Below are 15627 nucleotides of genomic sequence, written 5' to 3'. Positions count from 1 at the left end.
TTATCTCTTTGTGCAGACTATAAACAAGCACAGTGAGTTGTCTGACACCATACATTAATGCTCAGTGACAGCCACGTGTAGATGTGACTTACAAATGAAATCTGTATATGTAATATCACAAAATTAGTAAACCTGTCTATAACTCAACTACATAAAACAGAGATCAATAGAGTTTACCATTTTGTAATGGAGCGGTTTGTCCAGCATTGCACATACAGAAGCAAACATTGGGCTAGGCCAGTGTTGGCTAACCTGTGACACTCCAGGTGTTGTGAAACTACAAGTCCCAGCATACCCTTCCAGCAATAGGCTGCTATATATTGGCAAAGCATGCTGGGACTTGTAGTTTCACAACACCTGGAGTGTCACAGGTTAGCCAACACTGGGCTAGGCCATTGTGAAACATGTTATTTGTCCTTGATTCTTCAGACATAGTTGTGGTGTTTTTAAAATCCTTATTATTTTTAAGAGTTAAACGTGTAGCATTCATTTTATTGTTGGGCATGTTTACTATGTGTGGTTAGTAAATGACATTGTCACCTCATGTGGGATCAGACAAGCCTGTATTGTCTGCACTAGCACAATGTGTCTCTTTCAGTAATGTATCCATCTCTGGTGGTGCAAGGCTAATTTTTGACCCATATAAATGCCCGTTTCTTTCTGATTAGTAGGCTGCATTGTTTGTTTGTTAGTTTTTTTTGTATGGCTCGTCAATATGCTGTATAACAAACAAGTTTACTTTGGGTTTTTTTTTTATTTTGCTTTTCTTTCTGTTATGACAAGGTTTTCTTTATCTAGGATACTCTGACTACATGTTTAAGCAATGCATTTGTTACGTTTGAACTTTTGTGTACTGAAAGGTGATACTGTTAATATCCAGTAGATGTTGAAGGCATGTGAATTCCATTTGGTTATAGCTGTTGCTTTTCATCATTCTTTTTGTACTGATCTAATCTTTTCCATTTTTTCTTTTAACAGTTGAAAACAGTGAGCACTGTGATTTCACTATTCTGCGGAACATGTTGATAAGGTAAACGGACCCGACATGATAAATTGCTGATGCAGCATTGTTTGGTACTGCGATTTCAACTTTGACGTGTGTGTTAATATAAAATGAGATGATGATATGATGGTACACATACAGAGACTTTACACAACTTTTATACGTTTGCTGTCATTTATTGACTTCATATATGCATTGATGGCAAGGATCAAGAAATCACAATTCCTTAAACATTTTCAGAAGAAGGCAAAACAAAAATCACCAGAGTGGCAGGTGACCATTATACCTTGCAAGGGGAAGGGAAAAAATATTTCTTGCATGGTAGTGATTTGGTTAATTCTGTGGATCAATCATACACATTATGCTGTTTATAACAAGATAATATTTTTCAGCGTTCAGCCACCATATATAATCATCACCATTTATTTATATAGCACCACTAATTCCGCATGGCGCTGTACAGAGAACTCATTCACATCAGTCCCTGCCCCATTGGGGCTTACAGTCTAAATTCCCTAACATATATACACACACACACACACACACACACACAGACAGACACAGACTAGGGTCAATTTGTTAGCAGCCAATTAACCTACCAGCATATTTTTTGGAGTGTGGGAGGAAACCGGAGCACCCGGAGGAAACCCACACAAACACGGGGAGAACATACAAACTCCTCACAGATAATGTGGTGTGCAGCCACCACCACCAAGGCCACAGTTTTTAATGACAGCGGATAAACTGTGTGGCCATTGCTGGTGCTTGCTGGGTATTTGTGCTAGTTTTGCAGCATGGTGGAAATGTGTGATGTGTTAAACACTGCAGGATACATACTAGCATTATAATGCCACACATTTTACTATTTTTGTACACTTTGCTACACAAAAATGTTTTTAATTTGCTGGCACCTATGTTGTGGCCATGATCCCAAAATTGTGAGACATTTGTCTAGATTAATATGCCGATGTAAAACTGTAACTCCTGTCACCTTGACTATAAGAAATTTATTTTTCTGTAACACTGTGTTAATTATTGGTTGCTTCTAACAGTGCACTTCCTGTTTGAAACCCAATTGTGTTTTCTGGCTGTCAGTGATTGTCCATCTGTGTGGATTATGCAAATTAAGTTTTTGCAGCAATTACAGGTGTATAGTCATGTATAATAGTTTGGTTTGCATTTACCACTCTCCCAGCACATACGGGGGATCAGACAACCATCTGTAAATTACTACAGGGTTACTTTTATTTCTGATTTTTCAAGACCAATTGTTCAAGTTGATGCTTTCAGTTTAACCAAGATATCGGTATAATACGGAGGACAATTTTCATCCATGAGTGAAGAAAAAACCTTTTATGTTGTGATTACATATAAATATTTTCTAAAGCGCACAAGATAACGTCTAAAATCTGCAATAATTATAAACCTAATTAATCCAAGAAATGAAACCTGAGGCTAAATGTGTTATTCAGATCATGTCTTGCCTTATTTATTCTTCATTAGAACTCACATGCAAGATTTGAAGGATGTCACCAATAATGTACATTATGAGAACTACAGGAGCAGAAAATTGGCCGCTGTGACTTACAATGGTGTGGATAACAACAAAAATAAAGGACAACTAACAAAGTAAGTGTCTGCCACAGTGTACGGTGACATCACTGGCTTTTCTCTTCTGGTTTAACATCTATCCATTTCTTTCCATTCCATTTCTCACTTTGTGCCATGATATGTTTCACATATTCTCTTTTCTGGTCTGTGTCATTCCATCTACCATCATTGCATCTCACACCACCATTTTCATGCAGACATATGATGCATTCTGTGTGCGATAGATCAGTGTAGGTTTTGAACCTAGTTTGACTTCTGTAATTTATGCTGCTGTGTAGTGTTTCATTTATAGCTAAATGCTAAAATAAGTGGCTTCAGAAAAGATGTAGCAAGAGTGGAGATGGATACAGAGCTCTACTCTCCTAAGCCGTTTTTGCAGTAAAAATGAATTTACACCAATGACTTCAGACCTAGTAACACATAGGCAGGATTAGCTGTTTGGATGCACACAGTGCTGAAGGCATAATATACTAGTAGGTCTGCAATGAAAAGGAATGTGCAGCACAGGCTGATGGTTAGCTTTCTCTGTAGTACAATATCTGTTTGATCTGGGTTGAGGCTAGACAGAGTGCAGGATGGTGTTGGCGTAGGAGTGGTTAGATTCTCTGATTTTGTGCATACAGTGCCACCTACTGGCTTACTGAAGGAAACTGTACTACAATATTTAACTTGTGCTCTAGCAATTCAGTAGTGGTTCTGTGACGCATATTAAATCAGAATGCACCAATTAAACCGTGTTTTGATCTTCTCATAGATTACATGTTATTCTTTAGCGGTTGTAATCATGGGTGACATTGTATCTGAAATATAAAGCATACTTCATTTAACAGTTGACTATTTTCAAAGTACTTTATGAATGATTGGAAATATATTGCTGTAAACTGAGTTTGTAATTATGTAGATTAGTTTGTGAACAAGTAGCTTGTGTATTTCTGTTTTCTTTTATATTTATATTCCATTAAAATAAAATTGATTTATTATGGAGGGTTTGCTTGCTACCGTGAGTGCACACTTGTAGGTTTTGTCTAAATAGCCCAATTGCTTTAGATAATCATCTGTCCTGGTTAGCCGATGCTGATAATTAACCAATTGGATTGTCAGTCAAATTGACGACCAAAATAGTATCATATGTGGCCAGTTTAAGATATCCTACATATTGTTATTTTGAGAGCAAATATAGGTTCTAGGCCATTTTCAGAAAATTAGAAGCACCAATATTATTGAGAGGAACGGCTTCTAAACACCTGCAGCTGCTCATCTTTTGTATTTTGCACCAAAGCAAATACAAACTAGACTTGGGTGTGGATATATATTCTGTTTAGTATATTCAAAAAGAATATTATATCGATTATCTTTTATTTATAAGGCTCGACAAAAGGTCCGCTTTGGCGTACATTACATATACAGAACGCAATGATCCATAACACTTTGCATGATACATGAAAAACAAAATACAAAGAACAGACATACTGAATAAACAAAGAATATACAGATAACATGGGAATGCAGATCATATTATTTTACGGGGCAGTGAATTGAGAGTGATGGTAATGTCCAGCATGAAGTAGGCCTGAGCTCAAGAAAACATAGCTTAGGGAAGCAGGTCAAGAGGAAAACAGGGTGATGGAATAGTAGAAGGAGAACACAAAGAAAGAGGGCCCTGCTTGTCAGATTTTACATCCTAAAGGAATATTATGTTTTTATAGCAAACATTTTGTAGCCTCGCTAGTATTTGGCATCACTCTAGGAGTCACAGGTGTCGGTTTGCCCTAAACATGAAACACTAAAAGGCAATATGTAGCTTTTACTTTAGTTTTTTTATATCCCTTCTGCTGTACAGAATAATTATCAAGGCCGTTTTACTAGTATTTGATTACAGTTTGTCTGGTGCATTATTTTGAATATCTGTGTATGTCTTGTATTGCATAGTGTAAATGTATACAGGGTATTCTACATCTCAGCCTGACATAAGTTTAGGGCCTGACTCATTAGGGCGTGCAAAATTAGCACATTGGGAGGTTTGTTTGTTTTTGGTTTTTTTTTAAACTGCAAGTGGATCTGAAGAAAAGTCTTGTTGCGTACGGGTCTATTTATGTTCTCTGCTTATATGGAACTTTCCATATTGAGGCAAACACAACTAGCTGCAGAGTACGAATAAAACATATGTGTAATCAAGAGCAGCCGTTAAAATGCACCTTATATTCCAAACACATGTTCTAGCATGCATGTGCGACTGTCCTCACGATCACTTAACACGTACACCTGACCTGTACCTGAAGCATGTGATACTAATGAAAAACACCTACCTTTTGATATGCACAAAGCTTGAATCGGACGCTGCTGCTCCCCATTCCGCCCATGAAATCATAGGCTGTCCGAAATGTTCTTTGCGTTCAAAGATGAATTGGTGGATGTTGCGCTCACTGGCGTATAGTTTATTTCTGGCCATACGTGGAGCAATTCAATGCAAAATACGGCATGTATTGGCATTTACATTCCTTAATGAATCAGGCCCTTAGTGTACAGTTCTATAGCAATACATATACATGTTTCAAATATAATCAAATAATATTTTGAACACTTGCAGTCAATAGTAGTTACTCTACATGCTGTATAAGCTGATCAGGTGAACTGAAGTGATTTACATCTAGCACAGTGAACTAGAGAAGGGATTAATTGGAAACTGTCAAAATAAGGGACTGTTGGCAACTATTAAAGTCATGAATAATTTTACCCATTGCCTCTGCTTTCACTACGTGTTTTCTCTTATGAGCTAGAGCTATATTGCTTTTCTCAAGAGAATTCTGATTTCCCCATGGATCGCTGATGTTTGTAACCTTGACATAGTGGTCTTTTCCTAAATGTATATATTTTTTTTAGATTTTTTTGTAAGGCATTTGGAAGAATTTAATCATCAATTCTGTGTGCAGAGCTGCAAATGCCACAGTGCTAGACAGTTGGTACAAATGACACAAAATACACAATTACATAAAACAGAACAGGTACATATGTGGTTAGTAAATGAAGTACAGACATGAGACAGAGTAGAGTACCCTGCTTGTGAGAGCTTACAATCTAAAGGTAGTGGGGAACACTGAGACCATATGAAATAGGGGACAGGATTGGATGTGGCAAGTAAGGTGTGCAACGGGAGTTGCCTCAGGTGTGGGTAGGATAGGTTATACTGAAGATGTGGGTTTTGAGAGAGTGCTTGAAAGGTTGAAGAGAGACTGGTCAGATGGGGTATTGAGTTATATAATTGAGGGGCAGCGAAGGAGTAGTCTTGTAAGCTGAAGCGAGAGGTGGTTATCTAGGGTTTGGGAGAGACATAGGTCAGAAGCAGAGCAGATGGGTCAAGCCAGAGTGAATGTCATGAGGAGATCAGAGATTTATGGACAGGAGATACTGGTAAAGGCTTTGTAGCTGAGGGTGAGCAGTTTGAAATCAATTTTTGAGAAAATGAGGAGACCGTGTAGGGATTTGCAGAGTGGTGCGGAAAATGAAGAAAGACGAGAGGAAGATCAGTCTAGCTGCAGCATTTAGGACAGATTGTAGAGGGGAAAGATGGGCGAGGGGGTAGGTGGGTGCAGTATTCAAGGTGGGAGACAATTAAAGAATAGATAATGGTTGTGGTAACATCCTGGGTGAGAAAGGGGTATATTTTGTCAAACTTGTGAGGGAGGAAGTGACAAGAATACATAAGGCACTGGATGAGTGTGTCTATGATGACACCAAGCTAAGGGGGGGGGATTCAATTGATGAACTACACGACCTGCGCTCTTTTACCATCACTGTGGTAATAGTGTGTATTATTACTGTTAGTAATATTTGCATTAAAATTCCGTACTAATAATAATAGTGCGCCGGCGTCGCGTTGTTCAGTCAATTGAACTTCCCCCTTGGAAGGGGAAAGATGATGAGCTGAAATTTTGGACATGCCGAGTTTGAGGTAGCTTTGAGATGTCCAGGTAGAGATAGCACTGAAGCAGTTGGACATACGGAACAGGAGAGATGAGAGGTAGATCAGAGTGCCATCCGGGTAGGGGTGCTAGTTTAGGCCAAAGGAGGATGATATGAGTTCATAGAGAGAAGAGGTGTAAAATAGTGAAAAGCAGAGGACCGAGCACATAGCCTTGTGCAACGCCAACAGATATGGGAAACGAAGGATAGCATGAGTTTGGAGTAGACACAATGAAGCAGTTATCAGAGAGATGGAAAGTGAACTAGACAGAACACTGCAGTGGAGGCAAAGGCAGTGAAGGATGTCAGAGGAGAGGGTGGTTAAAGGTGGCAGAGGTCAAGTAGGGAGAACTGACTCTTCACCATAAGATCATTAGTCACTATGGGGAGCGGAGTCTAAATGGAAAATAAATTCACAATCATTTGCATATATATTTCATAGGTTGATATTTTCAATGCACATCTTTGTAGATGGTTTTGTTTGTTTTTGTCCTATATACTAAATAGTATTAATGGAGGTTTGATAGTTAATCTCTGATATCAATATATATGTATGTCCAGAATTATTCATATTGGCATGAAAAACAATCAAGATTTATTGGATTCTGTTCTGGACTGACTGCACTGTATGTGGCCAAATTAGCCGCCAATCAGGTCATTCTGCAGTGAAGGACAAATGTCCTGATCTTGCATGGGTCTAGACTTCTCTATGTATACATTATTGCCCTTTACGGTGATTACTTATTCCTGTAGCACAATTTTTATGCAGTGCTCAATTTCTTAATCAGTTGTGCTTACATTTTAGCCTTTTACTCAGATTTAGTGACTAGACTGAAGTTACATGGATTCAAGAGCTGGATTTGTACCAAACCTTCTTGTACATCACTGGTACACAATTAGTTCTTTAAACATTGCATTTCTCCTTTAAATGATATGACTGAGTGGGGTGAAAAGCAATTCTTGATAGTTATGGGGTTCAGGTTTTATCTGGAAACTTTGTAGTTAAGCACTAGCATTATATAAAATACCTTTATGTACCAATATACATTTCTGTAGGTTGGAAATGCTTAAAGCAGAATTTTTACTTATAACATTCTACAGGTTTTAGGACTTCTATCCTAAAGCTAGCCACATATGCAATAAGGCAGATATAGCAGTGTGTGGCCCCTAAAATAAGACAGATTATAATGAGCTCAAAATAGGTTAGTTTATTATTGGGCATGTTGGCAAATGCAGATGGCATATCTGCTATCTTTTGACCACACTATTAGGCCCCAGTGATGTCAGAAGGCTTCCGGCTTGTTTGGATAAGACACAGATGTTTGGTGTATTGGCAATCTGGCAACCTATGTGTGTATACCAACATCAAGATCGGGCCGTGGTTTAGCTAGCCTAGTTCCGTCCCTCACCGCCCCAACTACATAGAGATTTAATCACTATTAACTTGTGAATGTTAAGTGAATGAAATCTTCTAAAAGCATGTCTAAAGATAGAGCTATGACCAATGCACTGCTGCACATATTAATTCACCAGTTAATTGTCTATTTTCCTTTTGCAACTCAAACTAATTAATCTATAGACACTATTTGGCTGTTTTCTCAAACTTTATAATCTGCTTTTAAGACTGACCTTCCTCATCTTTACGCACTCTTTAAATTCCTAGATGCTGAAATAAAGCTTGTCTTTAATTGATTAATTTTGATTGGCTTAATTTTCCTTTAGTTTAAGCATGCTAAGTCCTTGTATTTTTTGTTTGTTTTTGTTTTTTAGACTTGACACAGTTGAAGGCATGTAAGTGGTCTTTTTAAATTTTCCAATCACATACATCTATCTATATTTATATAAATTTATTTTGCCCATATAATTGTTCTATGTTAATAAGTAAGTAAATGGTCAGTAAATAAGTAATGTAATCAAGATAAAATAAGATTGTGACTTCTTTAAAGAAGCTAGGAAAATTTTCACTAACAGGAAATGTAAATATTAAGACAACAATTAATACATTTGATAAATGCAACCGGAAAATAAATTACTGTTCTTTGAATTGTGTGACCAACTTCAGAGCTTATTTTAAGAGGCATAATCAATTAGGATTTGCACCCGAGATTACAGGCGGCTGCACTGGTCCCAGTACCTCAACATTGCAGATTCCTGTGCACACCCACGGAAATCCGTGATCTTGTGATACCGTAATGACACTTTACACATGCAGCCGCACATAATTGCGGACACGAATGCTAATTGAATATGCCCGTAAGCATCAGATTTCTCTACTATTTAGCGGCTACTTATATAAAAATGCTAGAGATTTTGACTCAAAGATGGAATATTGTGCAACATAATCTGACAGTAGACCGCATTTAACAGTACAGTATGATAGTGGCCAGCGCCAATTCCTTTTTCCTACCATGCCCACAAATAAAAAGTTCCAGATTATAAAAAATACAGCCCTACTGCAGTGTACAGAGAATTGGCCCAGCAGAAAAAGTATCCAAGCGTTGCTGATTTGTCTGACTTCCATGGCAGGTTATGTGTTTATGTGAAAGTTAATTTAAGTGTACTTTGGTTCAAAGACAATATTTAAAATATATTAAAAATATTGCATTTTCTAAAGGAATAGGGTTTCAGGAGTGACTTTTCAGCTCTGATATGATTATTTTTCAGCAACAACAGTGTCCGGAAATCGCGTGTAATTTCAATCACAAGTGTTTTTCTTTTAAAAAGGATTTAAGGTTTTCCGGTTTGGGTTTTTTCTATAATGTGGCTACAATTTTGTAAAAGACGTTTAAAAAGGACCCTTGTTTTTCCCCACACTGCTCCTAGATGTACAATGCTCTTCATTAAATTGTTTAGTAATATTCCTTATAGTAACTGTACTTAGATGATGAGCTTGTCATTGTACATGCCAGTATTGCAGTGCAGCAGAGATCATTTGTTTTGCCTGTTTTGTTGTTGGAAGTCTGTTACAGGATAAGAGATCAAGTAATTGTATATAAATTGTTAGTGATATCTGTAATGAAGGGTTTTGGAACATTCATTTGTGAGTATCAGATCTGTTTGGGGACATATTTAATGAGCCATGACAAGTGCTTGTCTTCAGAAGCAAGCTTTCTATAGTTTCTGTATACGTTTATATACCATCAAATAGATAAAACACTAGGTTATTCTATATAGCATGTCGTAGAACAAAAATAAACATTAGAGTTTCCATTATGAGATTTTAAAAAAGTTCTCGCTCCTTAGCAGTTAACTCATATTTTTAATATGTCCAATATTATCCAACAATGTCGGCTTAATAGTTTTTTTTTTTCAAGGCTCTGTATTTGTTAAAATGAATCCCTGACTTCACTTTAGGTTTTGGGTTTTTTTTTTGCAGCTAGGGTTTTTTTTTTGTTTTAGCTTTAACAAATTGAGATTTACATTATATAATACAGCAAAAAATATTAAGCATTTTAAATATTTGGAATCATGTGTTCTTAAATCAGCTAGTCTAATGGTGAATATGACTCGTCCTTAAGGAGAAAAACATTTGAATGTGACCATCACTGTATATTGAGATCTACATGGAATCATTTAAAATTATTAAATATATATGTATATATATGTATATATATGTATATATATGTATATATATGTATATATATGTATATATATGTATATATATGTGTATATATGTGTATATATGTGTATATATGTGTGTATATATATATATATATGTGTATATATGTGTATATATGTGTATATATGTGTATATATATATATATATATGTATATATATATATATATATATATATATATATATATATATATATATATATATATATATATATATATATATATATATATATATGCCTAAACTGTTTGATGTCAACACAAGTACTACAGGATTATTTGTCCTGATTTGCAAATGGTAAAAAAATTGTAATAAACATACTCATACATTACATTAAACATACATTAAAAATGAGCATCTTTAAATAACAGCAATAAATTGGCTGTAATCGTTTTAAACATAGGTCACATTTATGTTATTTACCCTGTTGTTTCAGATAGCTTAGAACTTTAGGGACAATATCTATCATCATATTGTATAAACCCATATCAGGGATGTGATGGGCCAGAACCAGATTGTATGCATCTTTATTTCTCCTTAATTAAGGTTTTAACTCTCTGTCCCAGAAGCAGTTGCATTTATAGAGAAATAATTATGAAGATATGTATCTGTAATGGAAAATGTCCATTTCATAATAAGACCCACACCACTGCTAACTTGTTGAGTTACTACCTACTAGGTCTATGAACTGGCCTTCTCCGGCTTTACTCTTTATAACTGAGAAGTACATTATAATGAGCACCTGATATGGATTGTGTATTATATTTTATACTGTAGTGCTGTGCTGATCTTATTTAGAAACCGTTTAGTTTGTCTCTCATTGGTAATCCCTGAAGTCGGCTGAAACAGTCTACAAATACATCGCCATTCCATTCACAATCATTTTTTCTTTCAGTATTTCAAAACTATTATTTTTGTATTGTCTATTATTTGCCCATGATCTCCGTTAATGCTAAGTAACCGCGTTTCATATGTTCTAGGAGCCCCCTTGCTCAGATGGAAGAAGAGAGAAGGGAACATGTGGCAAAGATGAAGAAAATGGAGATGGAAATGGAACAAGTGTTTGAGATGAAAGTTAAAGAAAAAGTGCAGAAGCTCAAGGATTCGGAAGCAGAAGTAATGACATATTTTTTGGGTGGTGGAGGGGAGGGGGGGGAATTTAATAGATGGTCCATTCATAATGTTGTAAAAATGTGAGTATAATTAGAATGTTTCTAATAACTGTTTATAAGGAAATAAAACTTGCATGGATTTTTGTTTTGCACATTTTTATAAACTTTTTACTTGTTACAAGAGGAAACAGCATAGGAAAGAATAAATAAAAACAGACTATTTTAAGACAACAAGATGTCTCCTCTTATTTTAAAATTTTATACTAGAAGGGAGGGCTAGGAAAGAAGCAGGGAACGGGGGGGGGGGGGGGTGTTTTGCGCATTTTTAACACTATTAAGCATCTAGATTAATTTTTTTGTTGCTTTTTATGTAATATTTTGAGGCTACAATACATGGCCATTTACATATGTAATGCATCTGTTTTCTCAGCTCCAACGACGTCATGAGCAGATGAAAAAGAACCTTGAGGCTCAGCACAAAGAGTTGGAAGAAAAGCGGCGTCAGTTTGAGGAAGAGAAGTTGAACTGGGAAACTCAGCAACGCATACTGGAACAGCAGAATTCTTCCAGGTACTGAGCCTTGCCTCACAGTAGCACTGCTTTTTATATAGGACTGTATGTATTTAGAAAACGTATTAATGCAACTTGTTTGGCATTGCCTTGAAAGTAAAGGCCACATACTGGTTGGATTAAAGATGAGTTTTAATCAGCTGTCTATTATAGTGCCCTATTATCTAACTGTGTATGCATTCAATCACACTGCATAAAAAATACAACAAAACACACAAATTAATGATGGGTTATCTAAATTGACGTATTAGATCTGTCAGATTTGAATAAGAGAGATGCAACATCTAAATGTTGTCATAACGATGTAGCTATAAATGGAACCCATGGTTTCAGTGTTAAATTTTAAGTCATAGTCGCCATGGCAACAAACTGAACAATTTTATATAAGGTAAATATTTCTATCTGAAGTTAAGCTAATATGTCAGTCTAAGGATTCATAGACTACCTTAGTAGATATCTATCTAAAAAAAAGCCTATTACGTTATATGAAACTTTTATTTAAAATTAGTTGTATAAAAAATGTTTTAATTAAACTTTGCAGTATTTTTTTCCCCTTTCAATCTAAAACTATATATTTAGCTTAACACACAGTGCATTTTATTTAGAATACTTGGGTGCATTACATATCTGTGGTTTTTCTCCTTCTTTCTCCATGCTGTCCCTGCCGCTATGGTCAATGGGCGTTCCTACATAATCAAAATATTCCTAATGAGAGAAAAAAGTACCCTAAGTGTGTATTTTTTCTAGACTTTAAAATATATATTACATAGCCAAAAATATGTGGACACCTGAGCATCACTTTTATTTGTACTTGTTGAACATCTCCTGCCAAAACAATGACTTTTGCTACTATAACGGCCTCTACTCTTTGGAGAAGGCTTTCCATTATAATTTGGAAAATGGATGAGGGGATTCCCATCCATTCAACCACAACAGCATTAGTGAGGTTGGGCCATAAGGCAGTCAATGCTCCAAATCATCCCGGAGGTGATCAGTTGGGATGAGGTCAGGGCTCTGTTCAGGTCAGTCACGTTCTTCCCCAACAATCTCCAAAGACCTTTTTTATTTTTGTTTTGTTTTAGTTTTTGTTTTTTATGGCCTCTGTTTCTGCAAGGTGGCATTGTCATGCAGAACAGGAAAGGGCTGTCTCAAAACTGTTGCCACAAAGTTAGAAGCACAGAATTCTCTCGAATTTCATTGTATGCTGTAGTATTCAGATTTCCCTTGACTGGCACTAAGGGGCCCAGGCCAAATCATGAAAAGTGCCACAGACCATTTTTCTTCCTCAACAAAATTTTACAGTTGGCAGTACACATTCAGGCAGGAAGCGTTCTCCTGGCATCCTCCAAACCCAGATTCTTTCATCAGACTGCCAGATGCTGGAGCGTGATTCTTCACTCCAGAGAATGTGTTCCCACTGCTCCAGAGTCCAATGGCGGTGCAGCCATGTAACGTATATTTGATAGATTTCCTTAAACCTTTTATAAATGAAGTCATGAAAGATATATATGTGTCACAGGGTTGTAGCCTATTGTCTACTTTAGAGAAGTTATCTGTTGCAACTCTCCATCCACTACTCACAAAAGCCTCTGGTGTGTCTGTGAGCCATGCAGAAAGATTGAGGCATGTGTGGCATTTGACTAGGATCACAGCAGACTTTGGTATTCTGTCTTCATCTACTGCTAGTTTGTTATTGTTATTCCAGTTGTGACGTGTTGGTGTCTAGAACAATGTTTAGCCAATGCAATCATCAGAATATTCACAGTAGCACAAACTTATTTCAGGAGAGGTGTGTGCTGTTTTTGTGTTCCCCGGCATAACAGAGTAATATGATATAAGATTTGTCACACTGATGCAGCTTTATTATGGTATCAAACGAACGCCATATAAAACACATGTCATTTTTTCTTGCAGATTGGGTACAGTATTTGTGTGTTTTATGTACATACATACATATTTTCTTTCTTATTTTCATAGGACTTTGGAGAAAAATAAGAAGAAAGGGAAGATCTTTTAAGACATTTGTTGACCACCATACTCTGTATCAGTTGCCAACTTGCCAGCCCAGACATCAGTGTTTGTTGGAGCCATTCAGCCACTTTTGAAACCAGTTGCATCCATTAATGTTGGATTAAACGGCATGACCTTTTTTTTTTATTATTAATCTTAATTAAGATTAAGATGCCTTGAATTGTTTGAGATTTTTTGCATACTTGGAGAACTATACACTGCAAGTAACCGCTCCCCTTCTCTTCTCTCTTTCTCTTTTTAACTGATGTCTTCATTTTAAAATCAAGAAAAGCATTTTACTGTTGTATAACCGTGGTCTGGTGGCTGGTAGCAGGATATTCCACAATACAAGGACTCTGGCTTACAATGAAGATAAAAATGCCATACTTTTGTTGCATCTTCTAACTTGCGCACATGTAATACAAAACTTCCATGCATACGGTTTCTTGTAATCTACATTTTTTCCCTATTTTGACACTTCCATTGTTTAAAGTACACATGGGAATTATAGGCTTACAGTGCACAGATGGCTTTTTTTATTTTATTTCCTTTTTTTTATTTTTCCCAAGAACCAACCTCTTGTTTGGGTAATACCTAAAATATATGCTCTTTTCCATTTAGTACCTTTATCCAAAAGAGTCTAATTATTGCTTCCTTTTGTAATAACATAACATTAGATATTTTTTTTCCAAATATCAGTCTTACTGAATTAAAGTATCTTATTCCTTTGCAGTAGGCACCAGAGAGTAAAAGTTCTTTTATTTTTGTTTTCCGTCTCTTTAAATACTTCCCTAAGTTTTGTGGTAATGCAGCAGGAATGATGCATTTATAGGTCACTTCTAGATAAAATTTACCAAACATTCTGTTCCTACATTATTGTGCAGTCTATTTTATGTTTTGCTAGAAATGGGAATCATGGTCTCACAATGAGAGGAACATCACAATTTTGCATTTAGCTGTATTCATATACTGCATTTCTGTAATTTTTTTTGTTTGTATTGTACAGTCACATAATAAACAATGTTGTGATGTAATACTGCAAGTGATTTGTCTTCCCTCTTACTTCAAGTCTTCTACATTGTCATGCTAGGTTTACTGATCACTGTATTATTAAAGAGAGCCTTGTGCATCTGTAAAATATGGGGGTTACCTCTTGTAGGGGTTATGTATGGGAATACATTTGTTCAGATGTACTAACACAATGAGAAGCAATTTTTTTCTCAACTATGTCATTAGCTTCATACTAGATGGATACAGTTATTTTTCTAAACAATAAAAGAAGCTAAAGACTTGTTGTCTTAAGGTGTAAAAGGTAGACCATTCATTGTTTACATAGTTCTTATTTAAGAAAAATTATAGCATATAGTCTGTGTGTTTGGCATGCTTTTGTATGCATGTAGAGCACTTTTATGCTCCCAGTATAGATTGAATGGCAATCCTGTACAGCTCCTCCTGGAAGATCAGATATCCCTATATTCCCAGTAGAGTCTATATAATCACTGAATTGTTCTAGTATTGCAACTTCCAAAAAGAAGGTTGAGCACAACTTGCAATACTGTCAGAATGTTAGCTATTAGTAGGTAAAAGTAACAGCTGCAAAAGAATAGCAATAGTACTCTTTAACTGTCCATATCTGTCTGCATGCTTTTTCCTTGTAACAGACGCCTACACAGATCGGCTGTGTAGGCTTGCATATGAAATGCATGATAGTACAGAAATGTTATTGCAATACACATTCACCCTCTCCA

General features: G+C 36.1%; 1 protein-coding gene across 2 annotated transcripts; it reads left to right on the top strand.

The window, feature by feature from the left end:
* Positions 1-887: 887 nt before the first annotated feature.
* Positions 888-14913, top strand: LOC142133263 (septin-7-like). Of its 2 annotated transcripts, XM_075194448.1 has the most exons (6): positions 888-1030; positions 2507-2632; positions 8345-8365; positions 11168-11303; positions 11730-11869; positions 13847-14913. In XM_075194448.1, the coding sequence occupies exons 1-6, from the start codon at positions 1020-1022 to the stop codon at positions 13884-13886; spliced, it is 474 nt and encodes a 157-aa protein (XP_075050549.1). In that variant the 5' UTR covers positions 888-1019; the 3' UTR covers positions 13887-14913. The 2 variants fall into 2 exon arrangements, with proteins under 2 accessions (XP_075050549.1, XP_075050550.1); XM_075194449.1 differs by lacking the exon at positions 8345-8365 and having other exon boundaries at positions 889-1030.
* The last annotated feature ends 714 nt before the right edge of the window (positions 14914-15627 follow it).

The sequence above is a fragment of the Mixophyes fleayi genome, unplaced genomic scaffold, assembly GCF_038048845.1.
Source record: "Mixophyes fleayi isolate aMixFle1 unplaced genomic scaffold, aMixFle1.hap1 Scaffold_3740, whole genome shotgun sequence".
NCBI classification, from domain to species: Eukaryota; Metazoa; Chordata; class Amphibia; order Anura; family Limnodynastidae; genus Mixophyes; species Mixophyes fleayi.
This window is presented reverse-complemented; position numbering and strand designations above follow the sequence as displayed.